Source organism: Leuciscus leuciscus, assembly GCF_965113295.1.
Source record: "Leuciscus leuciscus genome assembly, chromosome: 11".
Lineage (NCBI taxonomy): Eukaryota > Metazoa > Chordata > Actinopteri > Cypriniformes > Leuciscidae > Leuciscus > Leuciscus leuciscus.
Genome location: NC_138735.1, coordinates 27,244,909 through 27,259,810, shown reverse-complemented (window position 1 = coordinate 27,259,810; position 14,902 = coordinate 27,244,909). Strand labels below are relative to the sequence as shown.

General features: G+C 35.5%; 1 protein-coding gene across 3 annotated transcripts in view; it reads left to right on the top strand.

Annotated features, from left to right (window-relative positions):
- The window catches only part of asic1c (acid-sensing (proton-gated) ion channel 1c), an 84,780-nt gene that overhangs the window by 49,210 nt on the left and 20,668 nt on the right, over positions 1 to 14,902 (top strand). For 2 of the 3 annotated variants that reach the window (XM_082184264.1, XM_082184263.1), the window contains exon 1: positions 13,034 to 14,331. The exons of the other annotated variant lie outside the window; for it this stretch is intronic. In XM_082184264.1, coding sequence (XP_082040390.1) covers positions 13,684 to 14,331 — 648 coding nt within the window. In that variant the 5' untranslated portion in view covers positions 13,034 to 13,683. Of the gene's footprint in view, positions 1 to 13,033; positions 14,332 to 14,902 lie in introns of those variants that run through there. 3 annotated transcript variants of the gene reach the window in all.

Sequence of the window (14,902 nt, the reverse complement as noted above, 5' to 3'; positions counted from 1 at the left end):
TTAAGGCTGACGAACACGAAAAAACGCATACGAAAATTTCGGACTCAGTGTGCAATGGCCTTTATTGTGCAAAACTCTTCAGGGCACATTATTTAAAACAAACAATATATATATATTTTTTAAATCCAGTAAAATTAAATTAGAACTGTTTAATTTAGTTTGATTGTATAAGAAAAAAAAAAAATCAACAGCGATCACAGGGCTAAACACAACATGAATTTAGACATGATGGTGTTATTTAATTTTTAGAATCAAAGAAAAATAGTGAATGTCTCTTTCAAAAGCAGATGGAAATGATATAACATGTCACTGCTTGTGTTCCTGCATGAGCTTGTTCTGAAATGAAGATCCCATCATGATTGGTTGTAGCAGTGACTCTGGAAATGAAAGCTGGATGATGGGTACTAGATGGATTATTGTGGCATGAGATGGGTGTAAAGATGCCTTTGCGGTTGCGGTTGAGTAGCATAGGGGTGAGCCGAAATGAGATGGGCCTGAGATGGAGTGATTTGGGAATGAAATGTATGGATGTGGGCTTGTGGCATTGATTTAGTGTTGCAGGGAGAGATGGAGCGAGCAGAAGCAGAATGTACTGAGTCCCTTTCCTCTCCATCTTAGTCACACACCCAACAGCTGCCCACACTAATGAGCTTGTTTCTGCCAGCCCAGGAGTCTGAAGCGCACTAAACAGAAACAGAAAACCAAAAGCATCTAATTTCCCAGGCTTTTACTGGACTCAATTATACTTTTAAATGGCTTCCAGTGGACATATTCTTTTTAATTCTTCTTGAAAACCAAAGTGCATCAGGGAAGCCACATTTATTAGACCCACATCGTCTTTCTTCTGACCTGAAATGATGTGCCTCTAATAGAGGTTTTCGTTATTTGCAGTATTAGATTCCATCTCGATGGAGAAATAGCTCCTAAGGTGGCCTCAAATGCAATATTGGCAATGAATAAGATATCAAGGTGAAGGTATGTCATATATTCTGAATAAACATGTACATTTAAATACATAAAATGTTAGTTATTTGATTTTTCTTTTTTATATGTATTATATTAGCCTGGGAAGCCAGACCTACATCAAGATGTTAGGTCTGGCAACTCTCCATAGACACGGCTCAGTCCGAGGGGTGGGATAAACGGCTGTCTTTCAAATTCCCTCTGCACGCAATAGGACAGCGCTTCAACCAACCAGAGTGTTTTCCCAACAGCGGAGCTAACGTTAGTCGATAGATTCAACTTTTGAATCTGGCCGGCAAAACTACGAACACATCTTTCTTTTTTAAGCATGACTTAAGTGCCGTTCTTTGCTCTTTTCTCAAAGAAAAACTTAACTCCAAGTCCTCCAGAGTCGCGACCAAAGCCGATTCGAGAGACAGTTCTCCAGCAGCAGCCGCCATTCTTTGTTTTCAAGTAGCAGGGAACCGTCGCAACTCTGTCGTCATTATGTTAAACCCGCCCCGCCTACTCTAAACACGATGTGATTGGCCTGACCCAATTTAGGTTTTTACAGCTCTGAAAGTCAACGGAGAGTTGCTAGACTACCCTGGCTGCAAAATACATTTTGCTGCCGCTACGGTGTGTCTAGATTTCTAGGCTAGTATTATATATATATATATATATATATATATATATATATATATATATTATATATATATATATATATATATATATTTTTTTTTTTTTTTTTTTTTTTTTTTTTTTTATTTAATGTATATGTTTATTTTTATATATATTTTGGATACTGCCTGTTTTATTTATATATATTTAAACAGCATGTGTATTAATTTGAATAAATATAATATTAGATAGATAGATAGATAGATAGATGATTGTAATATTTTTTTTTATAATTTATAGTATACTTTTATAAGTATTCTCATTTTTATATATATAAAAATATATAATTTATATATATATGATATGTTATAAATATGTATTCTAAACCATAATCAAAATTATATATATATATTGATATATATATTTTGATATATATATATCAATATTTGATTGATTTTTATATTGTATAATATATATTTATATATATTCAGATTATTGCATATTATATATAGATAGATTGGAGTTGCGGATCAGTGTCAAACGCTTCCTCTTGACTTGATTGATCGTCGTAATTTAAAATTGAACACTGTGTTTCAGGGTTGGCCACTGACGGTTTATTACCCATTTGTTAAATTGTCAGAGAGTGTTTATTTTATTAATGCCATATTTGAAAAGTTGCGTTATAAATCACTGGATCATCGTGATGGATTCCTTTCATTGTGAACCTAAAATAGCATCAAATTGTTACACGCTAGTGAAAAATACACAGGAAATGTCTTCGCATCATCAGGAAATAAATCCATCTATCCGACAGCTGGTGTCACAAACCCGGGGAAAAATCCCAAAACATTTGAGAAGATCTTTCTGAAGGTGTTTATCAAAATAGGGGGGACAATCTCGCCTTTTTCTTTTCTTTTTTATATATTTGTTTTTTCCTGAATAACAAATGAGGCCTTACAGCCTTTCCATCAGTTTCAAACAGCGTGACCTTGTGTCTCGTATTACATTCCTATGTGCAAGGCTTCTGTTTCCCATAATGCTGTAACAGATCTATAGCACATATCTCAGTCTGTCCAGGACCCTCCATCATCACTCCGGGATTTTGTTACCACTTCAGTGTAAACCGAGATTTCCCCAAATGATGCGTCCCCGTTCGTACGGCTGATTAAACTCTTCACTTCCTGGCCCGGTATCTTTTCATATACTCTTAATACTTTCTGTGGTGTGAAAACCTAACCAATAATTGCATGAACAAACATTCAGATCTCTTTGAAAGTATCTGTAATTAATTTAGATTGTGATTAATACTCCTGGGTCGAACATTTGGCCATTATGTTCTCACCTAATGATGTTTAATTTGTGTCTGATGCAACCTGGGATGTTAATGCAACCGGCTGTGGATGTAATAGTGTGCTGATGGTCATTTCAGATGAGATCATATCAGCATCTGTGTCGCTATGTGAAATTAATACGCCGAGGCTCAGCTGTGGTCTGTCTGATTCAATGGACAAGTGCCTAATTTGATCAATAGCTCTTTCTCGAGCGATATCGTCTTATGGGCCTTTTGAACATTTGTCATGATGTTGTGTTATGTTCTGGCACAGACCGTAATGGAGTGATATGCCGACTTCACATCTTGCCAACGACACAATCACGAACGTGGCACATTAAAGGAATCTTTAGGTTTCAATACACACAATATTTTTGACTCGTGACTCATTTCTGAATCATAATCATATTTACAGTGAAGCACTTACAGTGGAAGTCAATAGGTGATGAATGTTCAAATGCACACTGTTGAAATTATAGATACATGTTTTGACAAGACTAATGAGATTGCTCATTTTATGCAAAGTGCATTTACTGTGTGATTTTAGCCTGAAATATTATGTGTATATAATATATAATTATATAATTGATCAAATTTAACGTTTATTTTATTTATATAAATATAATACATTTACTTTTTCATTAATATGGTATATATTTATTTATGTCTCATAATATATGCCAGTATTAAAACTTTCCTAGAACTAAAAATAACAATAAATGTTTGATTTGTGTGACATAAAAAATATTTTGGATAATGCATATTTTATTAATTTATGTGTTTTTTTGTTTATTTAAATATAATATATTTCTTTATATGATTTTTAGGTATTTTTTATAGTTTTTTAGTTTTATGCCTCATAAAATGGCAGTATTGCGACTTTAAATAATTCAGAATTTTACTAATTAAAATTTTTGGTGTGATATTACAATCTCTACTTTTCCTTCACTCCTATTTTTGTAAATTCTAGTATGTAATGCCCAATTTTAACAGTCCAGTCAGTTACTAATGAATAGAAGCAAGTCTTGCTCAACATTTTATCTGAATATCCGTTGCACTCAGAAATATGCCAGATTATGTAAGCAAAATGGTTTGTAAATGTCATTTCATGTTGAGTTTACACAAACTCTCATTAACATGCCAAGCAGAACTATAGGGTGGATATCAAGATTTTAAGTGAACTGAAATTTTTATTATGGCTTCCGAAGGTTTCACATATAGCACACAGACTCGAATGCGTTATATGATATGCTCCTTTTTTTTCTTTTTCTTTTTTTTTTAGCTTTAAAGCTTCATTCGTTGTAATTGCATAGTGGGGAGAAATGACCTTTACATTTTTCAGAGCATCATCTTCTGTATTTCATGGAAGAAATGAAGGCATACGGTTTGGGAAAGACTTGACAGTATTTTCATTTTTGGGTGAACATGAGTATTAATCCTGAGGTAGGATGTTCATGGTGTGTGAGTGACAGAACAGGTCTGTTTCTCCTCCTGATTGTGCTCAGTGCTGCTCTCTCATTCGGGACTCGCAGAACAAGGCCCTGGGTTTGAAGAAAACAGCATCTGTTATTCACTGACACACACACTCGTCTCCCAGCAGACTGTGTGTTTGGGGAATACAGAAGCAGTCAGGCAACGGTACAGCTCATTTGATTCCTCCGCTGGCTTCTGAGTCGCTTCATCACTTCTGCCTTTAACAGCTTTAAAATGTGTCTCTGCTTTGATCACTGTTTGCAACCAACATTGTAATATGTTGCAGTAGTTAGCGCTTGGGGGAACATACTTGTTTGGTATGGATTTGTGATGTTTTTGGGGTAAATTAATCTGATTTCTTTTCTTTTTAAAGGAGGCTTTCACAAAATATATTTTGACGTAGTAACATTGGTCATTTACCACACAAGTTAGCAGTTAGCTATAGTGCTGTGTGAGAACGATGACCACAAGATGGCGCTGTTACCAAAGAGATTCAATGTTTTCCAAAGCAAACAAATGTATGATTGTATTTTAGAGACATAAACTACACAATAATTGCTAGGTTAGCCAGACTTCTGGAGTTGTTTGACAATGGAGATGTGAGGATTATGAAGAAGTTGATTTAACAGCAGGGTAGTTGGTCAAAAAAAAAAAAAGTATTTTGGGAAAAAAAAGCTTGTTATTTGTTCAAAAGGCTTCTAAAAAACAATTTGATATTTGCAAAGGAGGGAAATCCAAAATGTCTGAACTGTTTTTGATAAGTTGTGAAGGATGTGCGAGCCAAGAGGATCCATTTGTGAACTTGATTTATAGAAATGAAGAAACTAATTTATCATGCTGTTTTGTTTCAGCAGGGAAGCTGGCAAGCTGGTTTAAGCTGGTCTCCTAACCTGGTCAATATGGTTTTCAGCTGGTTTATCTGTTATCTAGTTGAAAAGTATCTCTAAAAACTCTTTACAACCTTGAAACCTTGATAAAATTGCAGATAAATCCCACTTAGGCCACAAACTGCAAAGATGCAGAAATCAATAGTTGCCACAAATAGCCCCCCCCCCCCCCCCCCCCCCTTTAGCTCATTGTAAATAGAGATAAATCAGTTGTGATTCCCAGTTTTAGGACCATTAATTTTCATTTTCATCTGAAATCTTCACAAGAGGACTGGTCGTCCTTGTCTGTGTCCGCTCGCTCGGGTTCATTCTGACACACACTTCACTGCTCTGACCGGAGTCTCCCTATAAAGCTCACACACGAATAGGGATGTGATTTTTAAGATTTCATCATCATCCCACCACAGATACTTGACATGATTTAGTGATGTGCAGCGGTACGGTCCGCCTGAAATGTGAGCGCCGCTTCTGTCAAACCGCTCATATCTCTCACACATGTGCGCTGGTTTGATGCACTCAATAAAACTGCTATGATAAATTCCATAAAAGTCTTGAAATATGGTGCTTGGACAATGAAAAAAAACAGGGAAGAATTTAATTCCAGGACTTTGGTTTGGCATTAGTCTTAGTCGTAGGTTAAAAATAACCAGTAGGAAAATATCCTTAGCATTGAGCCTTACCATATTAAAGGCAGAGCTAAATGTGACATTTATTATAATATGGGTAACACTTTACAATAAAGTTTCATTTGTTAACATTAGTTAACTACATTAGTTAACATGAACAATGACATTTTTTTTTAAACATTTGTTAATCTCAGTTAATGTTAATCTCAACATTTATTTACTAATACATTATTTAATCAAAAGTTGTATCTGTTAACATATGAACCTGAACAATAAACAGTTGTATTTTTATGAATGTTAACAAAGACTAATAAGTACTGTAACAAATGTATTGCTCATTGTTAGTTAATATTAGTTAATGCATTAACTAGCCTTAACTAATGGAACATTATTGTAAAATGTTACCATAGGTTTATGTGAAGTTCATTTAAATTAAAAGTTATTTTTTTAAAGCCTATTAAATGTTACAAATTATGCCTCTCAATCATACTGTAATGTTGAATGGCTATAATTACTCATTTAATCCCCAGAAATTGAGAAAAATCCATTTTCATCAGTATCTGTATTGTTATCGGCGATACTGGCCTTCATTCATAGTAGTAAAGAGATTCCATAATTATAATTAACATTTTAATGTTAGGTACGATTAATCGCGATTAGTTAAAGACAAATGTGCAATTTAATTAGTAAAAAAAAATTTTTAGCGATTGACAGCTAATATATATATGTGTGTGTGTATATATATGTATATGTATATATATATATATATATATATATATATATATATATATATATATATATATATATATATATATATATATTGTATATATTGTATTGTATTGTATTTCACTATTGCCTGTATGGTGGCTTTTTTACCCTGATGACTTTTAATCCATCCTTGGGGTAATTTGTCCCTTTAGAATTTTTTTTTTATCTTTTTTTAACTTCTACATTCTGTACACAAACAGTATTGAAATTCAGTACTGAATTAAATTAAATTTTATCTAGATTTTTTTTTTTTTTTTAATTTAGGTTATGGTTATTTTTGTGTATAGTAGCTGTGATTATGAATTTTTGAAAAGGAGAAACTAACAGAATAAGCACTTGCTTACTTTCAAATATTCATGTGTCACGGCTATAATACACATAAACAGTCATTTGCTCTCGCGACCCAGCAGTAGTGCTTATTATTGCTCCACTCGAGCTCAATAAAATTCTGTTTTCAAATCAGTGCTTAAGCACGTGTATTTTTATTGAATGAAATCTCATATAAAGTTCACAGTGCTGCTTTAATGGAATTATGCATTACAGAACCAGCAGATGTCCTTCGGGACATTAACAGAACGTACCCTGTGAAAAGGGACTCATTTAAAAAGCAGACGAAGATTGTAATTCACTGATGATCTGTAAAGGTTGGTCAGGTGACTTTTATTCCCTCATACTCCTTGATAATTAAAGTTTTTAGCGCTGTGGGACATTACCAAACGGTTGTAAATCGCATACGTTTACAGACTGTAAATATGTCAGTTTTTCACTTGGCATTAGACAATGATTCGTTTAATAATCCAGTGATCCGAGACTGTGTAACAAGACTCGCTCGTCACTCACTGATCCAGTTCTGCAGTATTCCAGCAGTAATTGCTCAGTTCTGTCATAAATGTCCATGATGTGCAATGGGAATTGACAGCGGGACAGGTAGACACGGTCCCAGGCATATTTAGACCTGTCTGCGTGATTGCTCAGCCATCATCATATCTCTTTCAGCTCCCCTCACTAAGGAGGTGTGTATCTGATGGTGGTGGTGTTTAGCGGTTAAAGATCTGGCTTTTAAGACCCAGTGATTCATGAACTATCATCACGTACCTATAAAACAAGGCTTTTAACCCTGAGCTGTTGTAGGGAATTATCCCTGCACACCCATGGCCGTAAATATTGGCATAATTTTCAAGTAATTCATCAACACCTTTATTTCCTTAATGCAGTGAACCAAAAACACACGAATAATGGTCTGGACAATATTATTGACACTGTAGATTTAATGTTTGATTGTTCTGCCTTTGGACTACATCTCTGTTCTAGCAGTTTCCTCATTCTTCTTCTGTAAAATGCTCCAGATTTAAAGGCTTCCAACTTTTGACTGCTGTTTTCCGGTCTCTTCATTTGTATTCAGTGGGATGTAGGTCTGGATTTATTGCTTGCCACTTCAAAAAAAGGCCAATGATTTGTTTTTCAACCATTATGAGATGCTTGAATTTGGAGTCTGTCATGCTGGAAGACCTGAAGCATGATTAGATGCAATCTCGGGATGTTTTTTGCTGATTTTGGGGGGGAATTCTGTGGAATTAATAAAAAAATCAATGGTAAAATCAATCAATTATTGGTAATTGAAAGCATGATAAATTTTTGCCTACATATTTATTCAAGGATGTGTTGTGGCTTTGAACAGGAGACCCTCCAATTCTGCAGATATGGAAAAGCAAAAGAAAATGCAAGAACTTATTCCAACTTATGTAAAAATGTAAGCGGTGGCATTATTTTTGCCAATAAAAAAAAATATATATAAAAAAAAAAGCTTTTGCTTACTAAACTAATGGAAAGTGGTAGACCACTTTGACTTTGGGAGTTCATTTGATTTATTCATGTCACCTTTAATTTTATTAGTGGGTGAATGGTATCATCTGATAATGTTTGAGAACTTGGAATGAACATTGGCAGTCAGAAAGCATTACTCTTTATATGACCAAAATGTAAGTTTTCCATCTGATTATTATTTTAGAAATTGAGCTCAGAGGAATAATCTTAGTTTATGTGAATACATATTCGACGCACCACAAAACTGGCTGGTTTTTTGAAGTTCTTGCAGTTTTGCCTCTGAAAGACGGAATTAATCCACGAGGCTTAATGACCCTAGACAGAGAAATATTGACTGTGGCTCCAGTGTAACTGGGAGAAAATTAGCCGCCGCCACTGAAAGACCCAATTCTCGTCTATATTTATATCAGCCTTCACTGAAAAATTTTACCTGAGCAAGAAATACAGACAGTTCTTCATTTCTGAGCAGTCAAATAAACATTAATATTATGGATTACAGCTGGAATATTATCAAACAATGATTCTGCCCTTGACTGAGATAAAAAAAAAAAAGCTGTAGAAATGTTATTGAATAGAAGAGGAATTTAATATCTTTTCAGCTCTAATAAGCTCAAGCGGAACTGAACCACTTTCATAGCTGTTGGAGTAAGCAGGCTAGATGGAGTTATTAATAATTTGTGATTTTTAGGAAGAAATAATCACGGCAAAGTTTGCATGGTCAGGCCTGGACTAAGTTTGAGCTGTTTTAATTGAAAGCAACTTGCACTGAAATATCTTAAAGGGGTGGTTGATTATGATTTCACTTTTCTAACTTTAGTTAGTGTGTAATGTTGCTGTTTGAGCATAAACAACATCTGCAAAGTTACGACGCTCAAAGTTCAAAGCAAAGGGAGACATTTTATTTTACAGAAATTGCTTTTTAAGGACTACAACAAACGGCTGGTAAGGACTACACAACATTCCTCCCGGGTTAGTGACATCACCAACCCTAAAATTTACATAAACCCCTCCCCATCTTTCTGACTCCGGTTTGAACATAAAAGGCTAAACGTTTTTGAAATGTTCAGTGCATGTCTGTGTGAGGTAAAAGGACACGAGCTCTTGAAGCTCCGCCCCCTTTGCCAGGAGCTGCAGCTCATTTGCATTTAAAGGGACAGACACAAAACGGTGCGTTTTTGCTCACCCTCAAAAAGTGACAATTTTAACATGCTATATAAAAATATCTGTGGGGTATTTTGAGCTTAAACTTCACACACACACTCTGGGGACATCAAAGACTTATTTTACATCTTGTGAAAAGGACATTATACCACCCCTTTAAAAATATGTCCATGCCATTGTTTTGTCTTAAGAACTAAGGTGTAATCCTGGCTTAATCTAAACCCTGTTCGTGAAACCAGGCCATAGTGTTGTTTGGGTTTGTAGTGGTAAGCAAACTAGATATCCATGGTATACCTTTATATTTGCCACATTGTTTCGAAGTTATGCCTATGAAATAGTCTGGGTTTTTTTTGTTTTCTGATAATTCTGTGTTTTTGAGTTTTCCATTGCGATTTATTATTGTGGCATCCGCTAAATGGCACAAACTCAAATCAAACTGTGATTGGTCGCATTACATTTAGGCCAGATGATCTGTCTCTTTCTGTCCAAGTGGGCTGTTCTTTATGCAGATAGTCAGTGGCTGATACAAGAAGCATGATAAACTGGGTTGGTTATTCTGGGGCTGATCAGATGCAATCACAGGCGAATGAGGGCAGAATGCAATCTTCAAAAACTTTTTTCATTTGCGGTGATAAATAGTTAAAGAGAGGAGATTTTTATGCTCAAAAATGCCCTTTGAATGCCCCTTGATTTTGAAGGCATTCAACTATTTACCTGAAGCAGTTCTTGATCGGATGAGTATTATTTTGATGGCATTCAGTCGGAGCACAAAAACACTGCAGCTGAGGCTGATAATGTCACTGATGCCTGAAATTAACTTGGTTATAGGGCTACATATTTATGGGCTTTTCCTTTCAGGAAGGCAAGGAAGTTTATTGAGCAACAAAATAATAAAGCACAAGCATAAATAGTAATTTAACCAGGGTTTTACGGATGAGAATGAATGGAGACACTCGTCTGGTGTTTTTATTTCAGTGCATTAACAGCCTGAAAACATGATAGATTGTGCATGATAACTTCTGAGATTACTTGTGAATCATTTTGCAGGGGTTTTTTTGTGCTTTTTTTCTACAAATTATTAGGGCTGTACTGTCCTAGTCGATTAGTCGATTAATTGGTCGATACGTTCTGGTTCGACCAAAATTCTGATTGGTCGATTTTTTGCCGCGTTCATTTCATCAGTTTTGCCGTGTTTATTTAATCAGTTTTGCCGCGCTGAGGCGCGCTCATTTCATCAGGTGGAAAGCACTAACTGCTAATGGGGGTGTTTTTAGAGTACCCTTGTTTCACTGTAACAGTCTGTCTTCAGAACACCCCCCTTGTTTTCACCTTTTTTGGATTAGCCCAACCCAAGAGAGAGCGATAACTATAGAAGGTTTGATGCTGAATATTATTTATTTAATTGTGAGAGTGTTTTAGTCAGTCCTCTTCTAACATATCAACAACAAATAAATCGACAGTGTGGCAGCATTTTGTTAAAATTGATAACAGGAAAAAGGTCGAATGCAAAGTTTGCAAGCAGTTTTCCACAGCTCGACGAAAAACATGACATATCATCTTGGTAAGCTCACTTGTCTGCGTTAGCTTGCCCTGTCTGTTTTGAGTAGGCTATATGAACATATCAGAATTTGCATATTTCAATGTTTTAGTGACTTTTTTATTTTTTATTTGGAGCCTAATGCGCAATTGCGCTGTGCTGTTGGTTGTGTTAGTTTTGAGCCTAGGATGCTTTATTTTTCAGTTATGCACTTTATTTCGTTTCTGCTCTTGATCTGGTTTGTTTAATAAATAATCTTTTTTTTATTAAAGTGGACGTGCCTTTTGTGTTTATTAAGAGTACAAGCTTTAAGTTAATAGTCTATTCGTGTCTCAGCTGCGAAGCTGAGCTCATGTTCAGCCTCGCTCGGTGCGAGGACATGCACGGTGAAATGATAGTGTCTGACAGTTATAACTTATTATAACATATGACAAAAATAATTGTCTAAATTATGTTGCATATTCCTCAACAGTTCTTGTGATGATATCACTAGTTGACAACATAGTACTATTTTCGGAAATCATAAGCTATGATATTGCGCAGGTGCACGTGATGCAACGCTGTCAGAGCCGACAGACTCGAGTGTCAGACTCATTTCAGTGCAAAATAATTAGGTCAAAAACGATTTAATATATACTGCAAATAGCCTACTAGTTTTTTATGTTTATTTATAATTCATTTAGGCGGACAACAAGGCTACCAAGTACTGCGCACAGTGCGCATTTAATTAATTTAACGTTTTTTTTTTCTACCTTCATTTTTAGTCGATTTTAGTCGATTTTTAGTCGAAAATTTCAGGACTTCAGTCGACCAAGATTTTCTTTGGTTGAGTACAGCCCTACAAATTATATTATCATAATAATGTGAGTGAAAAGATCAGATTGAATTTTTGCCTTTTTTCAGGTTCAAATAAAAAACAAATCCCAGATTTTCAATTTGATCTCAGACTTTTTGGACCCTACTGTACATGTAGACTCAATGTAAAAAATATATTGTTGGTTTAACTTAAAAAGGTAAGTTACCTGGTTGCCTTACAATTTTTAGTTCATTGAAATAAAAAAAATTGAGTTAATACAATGAAAGAAATTGGTTTAATAAATAAAAACTCAAAATATTGTTATCTGAACCACGTTAGTTATCTAAGTTGATGTGACAAAAGATAAGTTGTGAAAACAAATCATGAAAATCATTTTTTTACAGTGCTTTAATGTTTCATACATCATAAAATATCAGTTTATGATGTCCTACAGGTGTCAGCACAGGATTTTGTAAAGGAATGATCAGCTGCATGTTCCTGACAGGTTTACCTGACCCACTAATGCACATGTACATTTATATATGTGACTGATATATGTCCCATGAGAATTCTATGAATGCTAATGTAAAATCAACAACTGTGAAAGGTCCCCAAAAGCATCAATGAAGTCTGATAAATAACATGGCCTCTGGGTATCTCTCTCTTAGTTGGCCATTTTTCTACTTTCATCCGAGAAATATTCAAGCTTCTGGGTTTCCTGATTCAGCAATGCAAGAAGCAGGGACAAATGGATCTATATGCCTGCTGCAAATCCATCGACAGAATAATTTGAGCGGAGCGGGAGGGGCTGAGCGCTCTCACACAAAGAGGAAAGCAACAAGAATCTGCAGCCAGCCTCACATAGTTGTTCTGTACAAAAAAAATGAAGCCGAAGAAGAGAGAAGAGGTGAAAGATGAGAGAAAAAACTCAATCTGATCTGTTCAAACGGCTTCACTGGAAGACAAATCAACCTGAGGATCCTGCAGAAACTACGCTGTGAATGAGACTATTTATCTTATTGAGCTTTGTTGGATTACAGCTTGGTAATGTACAAATCTTTTTTTACCTTTTATTTATACATATAGTTTTCCTTTTTATTGACTGGCAATGATATAGAATAATAAAGCTTAATGAATTAATTGGGATTTTGCTTCTTTGTTAATATTAGTTAACTACATTAGTGAACATTAACTAACAATGAAACATTTAATAATCTAAGTTGATATTAATGTCAAAATTGACTAATACATTATCAAAATTAAAAGTTGCATCTGTCTATGAATCCAAAATAACATGAACTGACAACTAACAGTTGTGTTTTTATTAAATAACATTAAAAAAGTTTAATAAATACTATAACAAATGTATTGCTCATTGTTAGTTAATGCAACTGATGTGTAAATGGTTTTTATTGCTGGTTTGGGTTACACTTTATTTTAAGGTGTCATTGTTACAGTGTAATTATATATTTAAGTCATATTAATTAGCAACATGTACTTACTATAGAGTTAGGGTAGGATTAGGGTTTGGTTGAGGGTTAGTTGCATGTAATTATGCATAGTTTACTATGGTAAGTACATGTTACATATGTAATAAGGACACTAAAATAAAGTGTTACCCTGGTTTGATTCATGTGATTATCTTCAATCACAGGATCATGTTTCTTCATTGAGACCGTATTGATGCATGATGCATTTTGAAAGAGTTTAACGGCACTATGGAGGAGATGTCCGTGTCCAATCAGGAGGCAATAAACAAAGACTCTGTGATGGATGATGCCAAGAGGCGCAGCAGCCAGAGGAGACTCAGAATGACTTTAACCCACAGCGCTAAGGACATTACAACTGCGTTTGTTCTCCGAACAAAAGTCCACGGGCTGAAACACGTATTCTCACCACACAAATCTAAACTCCAGCGCTTGTTATGGCTCCTGGCCCTCTGTGTTTGCCTGGGGCTCCTCTTCACGTGGTCATGGAATCGAATCCTGTATCTTCTTTCCTACCCAGCCGTGACCAAGATCTACATGGTTTGGTCTCGCAACATGACGTTTCCGGCCGTTACCTTCTGCAACCAGAACCTGTTCCGCGTGTCCAACCTCACCAAAGCTGACATCTACCACAGCGGCTACTGGATGGACATCATGCACCTGAACCACACGGTCAATCCACAGAGCGTTTCTATGCTCAAACACAGTCGGCACGGTGAGAAGCTGCTGCATCTTCTGGACTTCTCCAACTACAGCCCGCCTCCTGACCACCAGCTCAACACCACAGAGATGATTGACAGGCTGGGCCACCAATTAGAAGACATGCTGCTGGAATGCAGGTTCCGGGGTGAAAACTGCACTTACAAGAACTTCGCCCCTGTATGTAAACATCACGGTCATGCTTTGCACTTTCAGACACTAGCAAGTTTAAACAGATGCCACATTTGTATTTAACATCCGTTGCTCAGGATAAACCAGTAAAGCAAGTCACAGTTGTAATAAATTAAAGCTCTGACTTAAAGCAATTCATTAGACTACCTGAATAAATCTAGCTGAGGGGTTTTGTGCTTCTAAGAATGGCTAGTTGCGTCTTCTGGGAAAAGCACAGGGCAATGTGTTTAAATGGATTAGAAATGAGAGTGATTCCTATTTTAACAGCTTAGAGTCTATCAGAAGAGATCGCAAAACCATTTCCACTGCATTAATGTGTGTGTGTGTGTGTGTGTGTGTGTGTGTGTGTGTGGATGGCTAAATCTCATGGGAAAAAGGTCACATAAAAAAGGGGTACAAAAAAATTATATTATTTTATATAATTCTATTTATGTGCTTTTTAAAAAAATTTAAGTGAAATTTTCTTTTGTGTTGCATCTAATTTCCATGATTCTCAGTAGCAGTTTTCAGCCAATTCTCATTACTGTAGACATTTTTAACTTTTTATTAACTTTTTCTA